The sequence below is a fragment of the Micromesistius poutassou genome, assembly GCF_964030765.1.
Source record: "Micromesistius poutassou genome assembly, chromosome: 13".
In the NCBI taxonomy this organism is placed as follows: Eukaryota; Metazoa; Chordata; class Actinopteri; order Gadiformes; family Gadidae; genus Micromesistius; species Micromesistius poutassou.
Genome location: NC_140283.1, coordinates 872,518 through 887,037, shown reverse-complemented (window position 1 = coordinate 887,037; position 14,520 = coordinate 872,518). Strand labels below are relative to the sequence as shown.

The 14,520-nt window shown below is 50.7% G+C and overlaps 1 protein-coding gene across 4 annotated transcripts in view; it reads right to left on the bottom strand.

Moving 5' to 3' along the window:
* Positions 1–14,520, bottom strand: part of itpr2 (inositol 1,4,5-trisphosphate receptor, type 2) — an 82,119-nt gene that overhangs the window by 12,020 nt on the left and 55,579 nt on the right. For 2 of the 4 annotated variants that reach the window (XM_084477044.1, XM_084477046.1), the window contains exons 41-52: positions 12,791–13,047; positions 11,768–11,968; positions 11,411–11,521; positions 11,097–11,192; positions 10,651–10,770; positions 8,729–8,860; positions 8,220–8,412; positions 7,671–7,796; positions 5,871–6,046; positions 5,241–5,405; positions 4,210–4,405; positions 2,251–2,337 (exon numbers count right to left, since the gene is read on the bottom strand). In XM_084477044.1, coding sequence (XP_084333170.1) covers positions 2,251–2,337; positions 4,210–4,405; positions 5,241–5,405; positions 5,871–6,046; positions 7,671–7,796; positions 8,220–8,412; positions 8,729–8,860; positions 10,651–10,770; positions 11,097–11,192; positions 11,411–11,521; positions 11,768–11,968; positions 12,791–13,047 — 1,860 coding nt within the window. The remainder of the gene's footprint in view (positions 1–2,250; positions 2,338–4,209; positions 4,406–5,240; positions 5,406–5,870; positions 6,047–7,670; positions 7,797–8,219; positions 8,413–8,728; positions 8,861–10,650; positions 10,771–11,096; positions 11,193–11,410; positions 11,522–11,767; positions 11,969–12,790; positions 13,048–14,520) is intronic. The other 2 variants (XM_084477047.1, XM_084477045.1) reach the window with 2 other exon arrangements.

The window sequence follows — 14,520 nt, the reverse complement described above, 5'->3', positions numbered from 1 at the left end:
GTACAGAGCCAGCACGTGGATGGCCCTGACTCACGGGGAGAACCACAGAGTATGAGTCACTGTCCCTGCCTAATCCATCCCTGAAAGAAGAGATGCACCCTGCAGCTGTATGTGTGTGCTGTGATGTGTGTGTAGGTGTATTTGTGTCCTTGTGTGTTTGTGTGCTTTAATTGGCTTGGCTTCAAGAAGGAACCACCAAACGTGTGGATGAGATGTATTATGGGTGATTTGACCCATAAAGTAGACCAAACGTGTGGAAGAGATGTATTATGGGTGATTTGACCCATAAAGTAGACCAAACTGTCGCCAGTTTTGTCTACAGTTGGCAATTTGCTGTGTTGTTTTGCTTTCAATAAAGGTCCTTATTGTTTGTCTCATAACCCCTTAGTGTAATGGCCGTAACACTCCAATCATGTCTTCATTCTAAGTAGAGCACATTCTAGATGGCCAGTCTAGAAGGATCCACACTTTCAGGAAAATGAGTTGTGGAGCCGCAGCGGTCCGAGCAGACGCTGGGAGAAGGTCCTCTCCATCCGTCCGCCCAAGGCAACTTTGGCTGTTCTGCTAAATTGAACAGCGCTGCATTTGGTCTACAAGTTGAAAGCATCATTTACATGTATTTTAAATGTCAGCCGTATCTCCTCAAGTGCTTTATTAATTTCTCCTGATGTGACCACAGTGCGTATCCAGTGGCGGATTTAGCTAATTGGGGGCCCAAGGCGAAGATATGTACGGAGAAAAACAGAAGTACAGACTGAATGGTGTATGTGGCACTACACAAACTAATAGTCACGATGGAGCCCATCAAAGAATAAGGGTTCAGGTAACACCTGTCTTTGCCAAAATGTCAGGAAAACCAGCAATGTTTATTATTTTTTGTTAAGATCAAATCAATATAACAGCAAGACAAGTAGTTATGGTAAACCCCCACAAACAGTCATATACTTGAATATTGAATATTAATATTGCCAAGAGGAATAATTGATGTATTTGTGAGGTTGCAATTGGCATTGCACTTGAGATTGAACATTTCAAACAAACCTATATATATATTTTAAAAAAATAATAAAAAGAGAGAGAGAAAAGATAGATTGTTCTCCACATCACACGCTTCTGACACAGAGTCCTACTTACTGACGTCCTCTCACAGGTCTTCACCTAGCGCCACTTCACAGCCAGCTGCTGCTGCTGTAGCGGCATGTCCAACGCTTTGGACATTGTTGTTCCTGTCTGTATCCCAACAGTAGCCTAAAAAAGTGTGTCAACTTTGGCCAAATACTTATCGACGTCTTTTTGCTTTTTTTTTTTATTTGAGCTGCTTGGGTAACTTTATTTCCTAACCCTTATCCTAACCCTTTTTATGTTTATGTTTATGTTTTTATGTTTCATTATGTTTTTTGCGTTTAGACTCGTCTTGCAAAGAATTTGCGTTCAGACTCGTCTTTGTCAAAAAATGTTTTTTTTGTTTGTTGGGGGCCCCCTACTATGGTGGCCCCCTACTATGGGGGCCCCAAGTGGCCGCCTACCTATGCCTCTATGTTAAGACAGACAGAACCGAGCGGTCAGCCTCTGTTTGGTTTCATAGATGTTTTCTATGAATACACTATGAAATAAAAGTCTATATTATAGTAAATTGGTCATCCTATTGGGAGAGGCGGTCAGCTGGAGGAGACACACACCTACTGACAGGACGTCCTGACTAGCCGTTTCATTTGAAGCGTTTTAACCCAAAGACACATAAGGCCTCGTGGAGCTGCTAATATAAAATAATAATGGTATTTGATTCGACAATCAGACAACGATGGGTCTGCCCTGACAAGTCAGATCCCTGGTGTGTGGATCTGCACCATGCTCTGGTCACTCAAGGTGAGTAATGACAACACACTGCAGACCGAGACCAGGTAGTGAAGACCAGGTAGTGAAGACCAGGTAGTGAAGACCAGGTAGTGAAGACCAGGTAGTGAAGACCAGGCAGTGAGTCTGGAGACCAGGCAGTGAGTGTGGAGACCAGGCAGTGAGTGTGGAGACCAGGCAGTGAGTCTGGAGACCAGGCAGTGAGTGTGGAGACCAGGCAGTGAGTCTGGAGACCAGGCAGTGAGTGTGGAGACCAGGCAGTGAGTCTGGAGACCAGGCAGTGAGTCTGGAGACCAGGCAGTGAGTCTGGAGACCAGGCAGTGAGTGTGGAGACCAGGCAGTGAGTCTGGAGACCAGGCAGTGAGTCTGGAGACCAGGCAGTGAGTAAATACCCACCTAGGGCAGATGGAGGCTTTGGATCCGGGCACTTCTCCGTGTCACAGGAGTCCGGGACCCGGCCAGCCCCCCACAGGGGCCCCTGAGCTGGAGGGAACAGAGTCTTCAGCACACACTTTGATGTTGCATTTGCAGACACAAGATCAGTTGGTGTGTGTATTATGTTTTCACGTACAGACATGTAGAACAAAGGACGCATTAGATCATTTCATACTACCAGAAGGTATCTGCAGTCTAGGTATAGAGTGTGGGCGTGCTCATGTGAACATGCTGCAGCGGCAGGTCAGAGCTGCTCCAACGGAGGACCCCCAGAGGGACCACCGACACATGCTGCAGTGCGTGCGTGCGTGCGTGCGTGCGTGCGTGCGTGTGTGCGTCAGCAGACAGGGATCAGTTTGTTACATAACCCCCGAGGGGCCGCTGCACCCGGCTCAGTCAGACATGGAAACACACGGCGTTGAGGGGGCGTTGAGGGGGGGGGGGGGTTATGCAACAGGTGCTAATGTACTGGCTCCAGCCGTCGGACCCCCAGGGACCTCTTCAAGGATCTGGTTGCCACAATGCTGGTAGCCGGGGCGGTGTGTAGTCGGGTGGCTTGCGTTCGGACTACGTATGATGCAGGTTATGCAGGTTATGCTAAAGTGTACCTCATGTCTAGAACTATCTTCATATTAAAGTCATAGTCATCATGACCGACTGCTGTTTATGAGCCCTTCTTTGTGCTCTGCTGGAGGGGGGCCCTCTCCGGGGCCCCTATCAGTTTCCCGCTCCTCATCGATGGTTCCAGCTCAGTTCAAGGCCCACAGCTCGCCGCCGTGTTGGGATAGACACCAATCATGTTTGGAAATGTTCAGGTCTAAAATAGAGTTGTGTCTTCAACAAACAACCAGAAAGATTATATTTCTGTTTTCGGTCCCTCTACCAAAACAACCACAGGCAGGTCTGCTGCCTGAGCTGTGGGCTTACAGTGTGAGAAAAACACCCCTTTCAGTTCAAATTCAAAAACTCAAAAAAACATTGTGTCAGGCTGAGAGCTCTCGGTAAGAGGGGGTTGTGTGTCACACACCAACTTTGTGATACTGTTTGGTACCGTCGTTGTGTGGCGTTATGACTGATGTGTATGAAATATGCCACACATCATGGCGTTATACTAGCCTGGAAATCCAGAGCCACATCTAGAAAGCTGTAGGGTCTGGCAACGAGTGATGAAAACGGCCCAACTCGAGGGGCGGAGCCAAGCATGCATTTGAAAATATTGCTACACACAATTGGATAACAGTACGACCAATCAGAAGAATACAAGAGGTGAAGTATCCAGTCCAGCGGAGCTAACCAATAGATAAGACTCTGTATCCGGTCGGTAAAACAGCAACGCTTTTGGCCCACCAATATCAGATACACCGATGTGATTGGTTAGTGTTCTGGGCCAGGGGAATCGGGGAGTGAGTCTATTGCTCGTTCCCAGAGTGACTCGCAGAGCAAATTCAAATGATGCTCTTGCGAGAACTCTGGATATCCAGGGTAGCGTTACACTGCAAGTGTCAAAGAAGCTTAACCCTCCCTCGTACGCAGACATTCAAATAAATGGCTGCCCAGACACTGCTTCACATCCACACGCCGCAGTGTTTACCGTCAGCTTCTGAGGAGCTCAACGTCTCTGGGACGTGGAGGGATACACAACAGGCCAACAGAGTAGAAAACATCCACCCCAAAACTAAAACAATGTGACCTGCGGTCGGAGCAATACTCATAACACTATTATTACTGACATCATGGATATCGGACTACATCTGAGGGGATGAGGAGTGGGCCTCTGAATGAAGAGAGAGAGAGACCCACACGGTCCGTTCATCCTCCAGGGGGCGTGTCCTCCAGGGGGCGTCTACAAGTGTACGGCGGTGGGGGGCGTGTCCTCCAGGGGGCGTCTACAAGTGTACGGCGGTGGGGGGCGTTGCTTACGAGGGTCCTGACCTTGAGGTGGGAGGCGGTCGACCTCCATCCGGAAGTCGTCCTTCAGGAAGAGGAAGCCGATGATGGAGAAGAAGTAGACGAGGAAGATGGCGAGCACGGCCGTGAGGATGATGGAGCGGCCGTTACGCGTCACGCTCTTGATGACGTTGAGGAGCGTCTCCTCGCGGATCACCAGGTCAAACAGCTGGAAGAGAGACGGGTACAACAGCAGGTCAAACAGCTGGAAGAGAGACGGGTACAACAGCAGGTCAAACAGCTGGAAGAGAGACGGGTACAACAGCAGGTCAAACAGCTGGAAGAGAGACGGGTACAACAGCAGGTCAAACAGCTGGAAGAGAGACGGGTACAACAGCAGGTCAAACAGCTGGAAGAGAGACGGGTACAACAGCAGGTCAAACAGCTGGAAGAGAGACGGGTACAACAGCAGGTCAAACAGCTGGAAGAGAGACGGGTACAACAGCAGGTCAAACAGCTGGAAGAGAGACGGGTACAACAGCAGGTCAAACAGCTGGAAGAGAGACGGGTACAACAGCAGGTCAAACAGCTGGAAGAGAGACGGGTACAACAGCAGGTCAAACAGCTGGAAGAGAGACGGGTACAACAGCAGGTCAAACAGCTGGAAGAGAGACGGGTACAACAGCAGGTCAAACAGCTGGAAGAGAGACGGGTACAACAGCAGGTCAAACAGCTGGAAGAGAGACGGGTACAACAGCAGGTCAAACAGCTGGAAGAGAGACGGGTACAACAGCAGGTCAAACAGCTGGAAGAGAGACGGGTACAACAGCAGGTCAAACAGCTGGAAGAGAGACGGGTACAACAGCAGGTCAAACAGCTGGAAGAGAGACGGGTACAACAGCAGGTCAAACAGCTGGAAGAGAGACGGGTACAACAGCAGGTCAAACAGCTGGAAGAGAGACGGGTACAACAGCAGGTCAAACAGCTGGAAGAGAGACGGGTACAACAGCAGGTCAAACAGCTGGAGGAGAGAGAACAGGTCAGTCCGGGGACGTGTTACTGACCAGGAAGCTGTAGAAGAACTCGTGAGCGAAGAGGCCCAGCACGCAGATGACGGCGTAGCCCAGGTGGTAGATGAAGAGCATGTCCATCACCACGGCCCGGTACCCCCGGGTGAACGTACCCTGGTTCCCCATGAAGCTCACCAGGAACACCACCTTGTTGAACAGCTGCGGGGACCAGGGAGACAACACGTAATCAATGAGGCCCAATCACAAACACACTGCTGTTCACTTAAAGGCCACTTCCTACACTTGATGCATGTTTTGTCATTAAACATATATCTAATTGTTTCCATGAAGTTCCAGATTCAGCTCTATAAAGCGTCTGCCTTCACGACCAGGAGAAGAGACCCAGAAGAGGACTCGACTACGACGCCGCATTTCAAGGGGAACCGTGAAATGTTACACTATTCAAATATAAGAGAGTACTTCATCACGCTCTGTGAGAACTAGCAGCCTGCAACAATCACTCCGTTTCCAAGGAGCAGCAGAAAGGCTGCTGCAAAGCCCGGAGAGTTCCCTGACGTGTTCATGAAGGCAGACTGGCAGTTGGGTAGCCAATAGCCAGGCAGGCCGCCGCCCCGTCCCCTACACCTCCCATCCTGTGGGCTGCAGGGGGGCCCTCTGACTCACGTTGGCGGCCCCCAGCAGCAGCAGCGCGGGGCCCAGGCCCAGGGTGTAGATGGAGCGCAGGATGAAGGCCACCATGAAGAACAGGATGCCCCAGGGCTTAGGCAGCACGGGCAGCAGGCTGGTGAACAGCCCCACCGCCACCCACAGCAGCACGTTCCAGAACGGGGGCAGGGTGCCTGGGGTGAACACATGAACCGTCACCAGGGCATGAACACATGAACCGTCACCAGGGCATGAACACATGAACACATGAACCGTCACCAGAGCATGAACCGTCACCGGGGCATGAACACATGAACACATGAACACATGAACCGTCACCGGGGCATTAACACATGAACACATGAACACATGAACCGTCACCAGGGCATGAACACATGAACAGTCACCAGGGCATGAACACATGAACAGTCACCAGGGCATGAACACATGAACACATGAACACATGAACCGTCACCAGGGCATGAACACATGAACACATGAACACATGAACCGTCACTGGGGCATGAACACATGAACAGTCACCAGGGCATGAACACATGAACAGTCACCGGGGCATGAACACATGAACAGTCACCAGGGCATGAACACATGAACCGTCACCAGGGCATGAACACATGAACCGTCACCGGGGGGGGGGTGGACATGAACACATGAACCGTCACCGGGGGGGGGGGTGGACATGAACACATGAACCGTCACCGGTGGGGGGGGGGGGGACATGAACACATGAACCGTCACCGGTGGGGGGGGGGGGGGACATGAACACATGAACCGTCACCAGACACAAACAAACAAACAAGAGAACAAACAAACCGAAACCCAAACAGAAACATGAAAGCAGCCAAATGATGGAGACCCTGAGGGGGACAGCAGAGGAGCAGGAGGTCAAGGAGGAGAACGCTTCAATGACATTAACTAACACCGCTTGAGGACTACAAGAGCCCACTTCACTTATTATCAAGACATTGTTGGGAAACAAAGTCCAGGACAATATCGAGCGGCATGTCACTTTATTACTTTGGTAAAATGCCAAAAGCCTCTGCTTTTAAAAAAAACACACACACACACACACACACACACACACACACACACACACACACACACACACACACACACACACACACACACACACACACACACACACACACACACACACACACACACACAGTTTGTGTGTTATTCATCAACGTGGTTCTATAGGCTTACGGTACTTATGCGTGAGAAAGGCGCTATATAAAATAAACGTGTTATTATTATTATTATGCGCACTACATTGTGACTCTTACCAGTATCACATTGTTCTGATTGGACGTTATCAGAACAATGTAATGAGGTGGGGACAGGCAGCGAGGTTCTCCTAAAGACGACATGGTGGTGTTTACCTGAGAGAAGAAGGACTACTTTACACTATATATTGTGTCATCTATCGCTGCAGTGGGTCATGTCGGGGATATTCATGCCTGACCTACAATTCAGCCCGCATCCGTGTTCATTTCATTTCAAGTGCTGGACAGATCTCAACAATGGAGATCTTTGCTTTTATATTCAGTGAAATATATCAAAACTGTTTCTTTTGGACATCAGAAGCGAGAGCAGGGATCACTGAAGAACCACGTTGTTGGAATTCCAGGCGTCACCAGCGCTGCCTGTGACCTCGTCTCCGGCAGACGGCTCGACGAGATCCCCTCGCTGTCTAGGCCCTCCGACGACTACTCCCTCCCCAGCAGCAGGGAACAACCTCTGAACCACCAGCACACCTTAGAGAATAAGAACCACAGCCAGCCAAACCCTTCTCACCCTCATCTCCGTCATCCCCGAAAGGGTAGAAGACCGCCACGGCGATGTTGAGCAGACAGGCCAGGTAGAAGGAGATGCTGCCCCACAGAGAGATGTGTCGGGAGAACCAGAACAGAGCCTTGTTCTCTGGGGAGAGAGAGGAGAGGTCAGCACAACACAGGGAACACACATAGACATACACACAAATACACAATACACATCTAGTGAAGCCAAATAAAGTCATGTATTAGAGAAAGGGCTGTCCGCTGTCCTAGGTTCTAGGTGTAAGATTTAACTGATTTTTGTTATTTTTGGAGAAATGGAATAACCATGTGCTATTAGTGAGTGAAGGATGAGAACATGAGGTTGACTCTCTATGAACCAATTTAGATTTCTGACGGATCAGGGGATCTTTCCTGATTGGTCGCATGTTAATCACAGGTCTGTGAAACGGCAGGGAAACACACAAGGGGCAGGCGGAGAGGGAGGGGCAGTGCTTTACCCCCCCTATTTACCTCCCATCATCTCATATTCATTCATTACCCCAAAAGTAGCATTTTGGTTACATACTGCGGATCTTCTTCTGCCAGCTCATCTCGTTGTAGAGGTGGTCGAACTGCTGGAAGAAGTGGTTGACCTTGCTGCCCTGGTCGTCCCTCTCGGTGGTGGAGAACACCCTGACCTGGGACTCCAGGGTCAGGTACTCACAGATGTTGGGGACGGGAAACACCAGCTGCTCCATGCTGCGGTCGTGACGCACAATCTAGACGGGGATGTGGGAGACCTCTGGGTTAGTGACGGACGGAGGAGGCCTTCTTCAGAGGGGAGGTACCGACTGCTGAATGAACAACGGGAAACTCCCCTCATAGCCCGCCTTGGAAGAAGGAAACCCGATTAATGGGATTTGAGGATTTGAGTTGTGAAAAACAAAGATGATTTCAGTTCAAGCTGGCTCTAACTGGAAGACGTTTTGTGATGCGATGTTAACGCAGTCTTGTGAAGCGCTTTAAAAACAATGACAGTGATTAACGTTGCACTTGAGCTTTGGAGTGGACCTGATTGGATGCTGGTCGCTGTACCTCTATCTGGGCCGTGTGATTGGCGTAGTAGCAGAGGGCGTCGCCCTCGTAATCCTCCTCTGGCTCCGCCCCCAGCGTGACGGCGGTCCCTTCCCTCAGGAGCAGCTGCAGCACCTTACTGTGCCGCGACAGCTGGAGGAACCAGAAACAACATGACCCCACGGCCAGGACCAGAGGACCTGTGAGCCCCTGTGAGCCCCTGTGACCCCCTGTGTCCCCCTGTGACCCCCTCTGTCCCCCTCTGTCCCCCTGTGACCCCCTCTGTCCCCCTCTGTCCCCCTGTGACCCCCTGTGAGCCCCTGTGAGCCCCTGTGACCCCCTCTGTCCCCCTCTGTCCCCCTGTGACCCCCTCTGTCCCCCTCTGTCCCCCTGTGACCCCCTGTGAGCCCCTGTGAGCCCCTGTGACCCCCTCTGTCCCCCTCTGTCCCCCTGTGACCCCCTGTGTCCCCCTGTGACCCCCTGTGTCCCCCTGTGACCCCCTCTGTCCCCCTCTGTCCCCCTGTGACCCCCTCTGTCCCCCTCTGTCCCCCTGTGACCCCCTGTGAGCCCCTGTGACCCCCTCTGTCCCCCTCTGTCCCCCTGTGACCCCCTCTGTCCCCCTCTGTCCCCCTGTGACCCCCTCTGTCCCCCTGTGACCACCTCTGTCCCCCTGTGACCCCCTCTGTCCCCCTCTGTCCCCCTGTGAGCCCCTGTGACCCCCTCTGACCCCCTCTGTCCCCCTGTGACCCCCTCTGTGACCCCCTGACCCCCTCTGTCCCCCTGTGACCCCCTGTGACCCCCTCTGTCCCCCTGTGAGCCCCTCTGTCCCCCTGTGACCCCCTCTGTGACCCCCTGACCCCCTCTGTCCCCCTCTGTCCCCCTGTGACCCCCTCTGTCCCCCTGTGACCACCTCTGTCCCCCTGTGACCCCCTGTGACCCCTCTGTCCCCCTGTGACCCCCTGTGACCCCTCTGTCCCCCTGTGACCCCCTCTGTCCCCCTGTGACCCCCTCTGTCCCCCTGTGACCCCTCTGTCCCCCTGTGACCCCCTCTGTCCCCCTGTGACCCCTCTGTCCCCCTGTGACCCCCTCTGTCCCCCTGTGACCACCTCTGTCCCCCTGTGACCCCTCTGTCCCCCTGTGACCCCCTCTGTCCCCCTGTGACCACCTCTGTCCCCCTGTGACCCCCTGTGACCCCTCTGTCCCCCTGTGACCCCCTGTGACCCCTCTGTCCCCCTGTGACCCCTCTGTCCCCCTGTGACCCCCTGTGTCCCCCTGTGACCCCCTGTGACCCCCTGTGACCCCCTGCTCATCCACTGACCCTCAGACATCAATGATCAGAAATGTCAAAAGCCCAGAAACCTTTTATTTATGTATATTTTTATACTTCTTTTTTTACATTATCTACATATTAACTGACAGCCATTTCAACAAATAATGGCAACGGAGTAAACCAATTTATATGCAAGATACAAAAAAAATACTTTTAGGGTTTAGAGACCAGCAGTAAGAGATCTACTAGGGTTTAGAGACCAGCAGGGAGAGGTCTAGTAGGGTATAGAGACCAGCAGGGAGAGGTCTAGTAGGGTATAGAGACCAGCAGGGAGAGGTCTAGTAGGGTTTAGAGACCAGCAGGGAGAGGTCTAGTAGGGTTTAGAGACCAGCAGGGAGAGGTCTAGTAGGGTTTAGAGACCAGCAGGGAGAGGTCTAGTAGGGTTTAGAGACTAGCAGTAAGGGATCTACTAGGGTTTAGAGACCAGCAGAGCAGTAAGAAGGGATCTACTAGGGTTTAGAGACCAGCACAGCAGTAAGAGATCTACTAGGGTTTAGAGACCAGCACAGCAGTAAGAGATCTACTAGGGTTTGGAGACCAGCACAGCAGTAAGAGATCTACTAGGGTTTGGAGACCAGCAGGCGAGAACGTGTGGTGAGATGTGGAACAGTACCTGGTGGGCCAGGATGTAGATATTATGTCCAACGTCTTTGGGCTTGATCTGGTCTCCCACAATTTCCCCTTCCAACTCGGCCTCCACGCCCTGGGCATAGGCCTCCTTCATCACATCCACCTGCCAACCGTCGGTACAGTTTGAGGATTGGGCTTCACGGAGGCAAGCACACGACCTGGATAAACTGAGATGTACTCGATTCTACCAGACCTACAAAAGCCCTGTCCTCCATGACCAGAGCCGTGCTTAAGAAAGTTATTGAAGGCTACTTGTAGAAGACTGCTTTCCAAGGTGCCCCATGAAGAAATACAAGCAGTGGAACAAGTGGACTCACTGATGACCTGCATTGTCTTGAGTTGACCAATAAATACAGAAGGCTTTTCTTAGCGAAACATTGAGTTACCTACCTGCTACACACACTAGCTAAGACAGGAAACCACACTGACCAGTTCATTAGGCCTCATCTTGTACAGGATCTTCTCTGCGTTCTCACTGTCGTGACGACTCTCCATGATGGCCAGCAGCAGCTTGGAGGCGTTGTTCTGTAACAGGACAGAACAACCTGAGCTCTGCTGGGCGGACGCTGCACAGGTCAACACTGTATTATCTAATCAGGTGTTCAAAGCATTTAAAGCTAAATAACAGGGATTCAAATTGTACCTAGTACTGCTAGTGTTGTATTGAAACATCAACATTGTGTTGATCATCAAAGACCATCCAAATGAACACTAGCGTGTTATCTGTGTGAAAAGCTGCTGACCTTTAGCTCCATCACCAGGTCCAGTCGGTGCTTTCCCAGGGGGTTGATTGGGTTAACAATCAGCGCAATGATTATGTCGATGCCGTTGGACTCATGCTTGGCTATACAGGACTAGAGAAAAAAATGAAAGACAAGAGCATCGTGAAGACACTTGAAGAAGAGCTGTAATGGTGAGACAATGAGGGGTGAACCACGCCATTCAGCTAGGCCTGGAACAATAGAAGAGCTTGAGGACCTCAACGAACATCATCCACACACCCTCCTCTCACAACGCCTGAGGAACCATTAGACCTCTTCTATTGGGTTCCTGTGGTGACTTTGAATGGCGTTTGGAGGAGCTGGTTCCTGACTCTTCACCTGGTTCTCGTGGCAGGGCCCCTGACAGTACTCTGTGATGGTCTCCAGGGTTTGGCGCACCAGGTCCACGTTGCCCTCGTTGATGTACAGCCCCAGCAGGCCCAGGCCCCCCGTGGTGCTGCCGCAGATGCAGTCCAAGAACTGCAGTGTCTCACACACCAGGTTGTAGTTGGTCTTGTTGTTCTGGTTGCGCAGGTAGTTCTTCAAGGGACAAAATAAATGAATCAACTGTTTGCCTGACGTGATACCCATTCATATGTTAAAGCTTTCTTTGTGTGTTATTGTGGTTTCACGCCTCATGATTTTAAAAGTCCACCCAGTATGAGGGTGTGCAGAGCCCCTGATGGGTTACTAGTGCCGCTTCTCCACCGACAGCTCAACTCGCCACCACTTAGCGCGGCACCACTTGGTTTGGTTCAGGTCACGTCGCGTTTCCATCTCAAAAAGAACCTCTTCAACGGGGGCGGGTCGTCATTAGGGTTTAATCCCGGCAGACGGGATTCCTGGGAAATCTGATCAAGACTATTCCCGGGAAAGGTTATGACGGGAAACGGAAATAAAATACAATAAAAAACGCAAAGAGTGCGTGTCTATTGTCGTCATACGGTATGGTTGATGATGCGAAACTCGAGCCCCGGGAAAGGAACAACACACGGCGAAACGCTGATCCGTGTCCCCCTCGGGAGCGGGTCCGTGGACTCCAGCCACGCCGGACACAATTTAACTTTTAGTGATTATTCCCGTTTACACTCTGCTGGCCAATCAGTGGCCAGCAGCCTGTTTACGTCACACAAAAGTACCAGCTCAGCTCGCTTGGAACCTCGACGGAGGTGCTACTAAAAAAAAAGTACCAGGTACCGGGTACTTTTTTTGGCGATGGAAACACAAAAAAAGGCGGGCCAAGTGGAGGCGAGTGGAGCTGGTACTGTGGGTGGAAAAGGGGCATAATGTGACCCATCAATAAACCCGATCCTCACCAAACCCCCCCGGCCCCGTGGCGAGGGCACCAGGACGGCTCCTCACCTGCAGGTTGGAGTTGTGGTTCTCACAGAGCAGCTGCAGGTATCTCAGGATGGGCTTCATGATGGCGATGGCCTGGCTCATCTGAGTGTCCTCCAGGGCCTCCCCTGTGGCGGGCCCCTCGCTGCCCTGGTTCAGGCTCTCCAGCTCGGGGTCCAGCTCCTTCCTGAAGGCACAGAAGGCCTTGGAGGTGGCGGAAGAGGCCTCCTTCAGCTGACCTCGCATCTCCTCCCTCATGTGGAGGGCAGAGTTATTCCCTGCTGTTACACGCACACACACACACACACACACACACACACACACACACACACACACACACACACACACACACACACACACACACACACACACACACACACACACACACACACACACACACACACACACACACACAATTTATTAAATGCTATTGATATCTTTTAATTTTCATAAATTGAAAAACAAATTAAAAGAAATGTATATCTTGATACAGTCCAAAGTCGTTTTTGATATGCTTGGGGTTGGTAGGGTGACACAGGAAGCCACCAACAAACACAGACGGGCCAGACTGGAGAGCTTTCCATGGAATAATGAGACATTGGAGGATTAGTGTCACGTGTGTCCCAACACTGAATAGTAAGTAAGCCTTTGTCCCGGGACAAAGCCTCCGTCTTTTGGAAAGAAAATACTAAAAACGACCACACATACAGTAAGAAGTGATTAGATGGTGATAATCTATGTAGCGCTTTGGTAAGGCCTGAAAACAGCTGACACATTTAAGCCCATTTGCTTTGGTCCCACCTTAAACAGGAGCTATGTGTACCAAATGTACTGCACCTAATCATGAAATGGCCGTGTCCTCCCACACTGAGGGAACACGCTTCAGTCAGAATACTGGCTGACCACATACTACACACCAACATACTACACACCAACATACTACACACCAACATACTACACACCAACATACTACACACCAACATACTACACACCAACATACTACACACCAACATACTACAGACCAACATACTACACACCAACATACTACACACCAACATACTACACACCAACATACTACACACCAACATACTACACACCAACATACTACAGACCAACATACTACACACCAACATACTACACACCAACATACTACACACCAACATACTACACACCAACATACTACACACCAACATACTACACACCAACATACTACACACCAACATACTACACACCAACATACTACACACCAACATACTACAGACCAACATACTACACACCAACATACTACACACCAACATACTACACACCAACATACTACAGACCAACATACTACACACCAACATACTACACACCAACATACTACACACCAACATACTACACACCAACATACTACACACCAACATACTACACACCAACATACTACACACCAACATACTACAGACCAACATACTACACACCAACATACTACAGACCAACATACTACACACCAACATACTACACACCAACATACTACACACCAACATACTACACACCAACATACTACACACCAACATACTACACACCAACATACTACAGACCAACATACTACAGACCAACATACTACACACCAACATACTACACACCAACATACTACACACCAACATACTACACACCAACATACTACACACCAACATACTACACACCAACATACTACAGACCAACATACTACAGACCAACATACTACACACCAACATACTACAGACCAACATACTACA